This window comes from Sinocyclocheilus grahami, unplaced genomic scaffold, assembly GCF_001515645.1.
Source record: "Sinocyclocheilus grahami isolate Dianchi unplaced genomic scaffold, SAMN03320097.WGS_v1.1 scaffold894.1, whole genome shotgun sequence".
NCBI classification, from domain to species: Eukaryota; Metazoa; Chordata; class Actinopteri; order Cypriniformes; family Cyprinidae; genus Sinocyclocheilus; species Sinocyclocheilus grahami.
The window spans coordinates 157526-158872 of record NW_015506073.1 but is presented as its reverse complement, the minus strand read 5'-3'; the positions used below and the strand labels follow the sequence as shown (position 1 = coordinate 158872).

Below are 1347 nucleotides of genomic sequence, written 5' to 3'. Positions count from 1 at the left end.
TCTGTGCCTGTGCATAAATACAATGTGCGATCAGTGCGTCAAGAGCACTCATACACGCATTATTATAACGGACTCACGCGTGCTTACTGTACGACTCCTGTACGCCACCGCAATCGTCTTTACCTTGATTGCAGTCTTCATCCATCAAAACTTTACTAGCGAGACTGGTTATGCAGTCGCGTCTCATCTGGCCATACAGCGGTGGGATGTGTTGAGAATACTTCACACAGCGCGAGAGTTCAGAGACAATCACAGAATATGACAGAGCTTGTGTTTTAAAGCGAAACACTGGAATGAATAATTAACTGAAAACGCAACGTGAGTCTCTGTTCTCTCTGCAATCTCTGATGTAATCAGCCTGATTTCCTTTATATTAGCGCTGTTTTGGACGGATTGTTTGAATGCATTCACTTACTGGATCATTGAACTGAAAACTTTCCCAGAGTTTAGCGGCTTAAAATGATCTGATCGCAAGCAGAGAGGCAAAATTGGGGGTTAGAATAGAAATTGTGCTTCAGTAATTTTGCGTTAATTGCGTTAAATTATTTTAACGTGTTAAGGATTGTAAAATTAATCGCATCATCGTTAACGATGACAGCCCTTGTAATTTTATTTATTAACATTTTAGTATTTATGTTTTATTTTATTTCATCATGTTTAATTAATTTTTATTTCTTAAAAACCGCTTTGGTGTGCAGAAGAGACTCAAAATCATTAAAAAAAAAACTGAATTATTCCAAACAATTGATCGGTAGAATGTGTAAACAAACGTGTAAATGTAAATGCATTCTCTCTAATTCTTTCTAGGTTTGCTATCGGGATCGCCTACAAATCGGCTCCCAAGCACGGCTGGGTGGGTAAGGACTCGGCATCATGGGTACTGAGCCGCTGCAACACCTCGTGGGCCGTGCGTCACAACAGTAAGGAGTTTCCCATCGAGCCGTCTCCTCACATGCGGCGTCTGGGAGTCCTGCTCGACTACGACTCCGGCTCTCTGGCGTTTTACGACGCTGCGGGAACGCAGCACCTGTACACCTTTGACGTCGCCTTCTCTCAGCCCATCTGTCCCGTCTTCAGCGTGTGGAACAAGTGCTTGACCGTCCTCACGGGGCTCCCCATTCCGGACCACTTAGAGATCAGCGACCCGCGTGACTGAACGCTCCTCCTGTACTCCCGCTGTTCAGAGGAAGAGTTCTGACAAAAACGAAAATTTGTTGAAAATGTCCTCACTCTCAGGCCATCCAAAATGTAGATGAGATTGTTTCTTCATCAGATTTGGAGAAATGTAGCATTGCATCAGTGTCTCAGCAATGGATGCTCTGCAGTGAATGGGTGCCGTCAGAATGA

The 1347-nt window shown here is 43.9% G+C and overlaps 1 protein-coding gene across 1 annotated transcript in view; it reads left to right on the top strand.

Moving 5' to 3' along the window:
• Nucleotides 1-1267, top strand: part of mid1 (midline 1) — a 38191-nt gene extending 36924 nt beyond the window's left edge. The window contains exon 9 of the mRNA XM_016248839.1: nt 808-1267. Coding sequence (XP_016104325.1) covers nt 808-1156 — 349 coding nt within the window. The 3' untranslated portion in view covers nt 1157-1267. The remainder of the gene's footprint in view (nt 1-807) is intronic.
• The last annotated feature ends 80 nt before the right edge of the window (nt 1268-1347 follow it).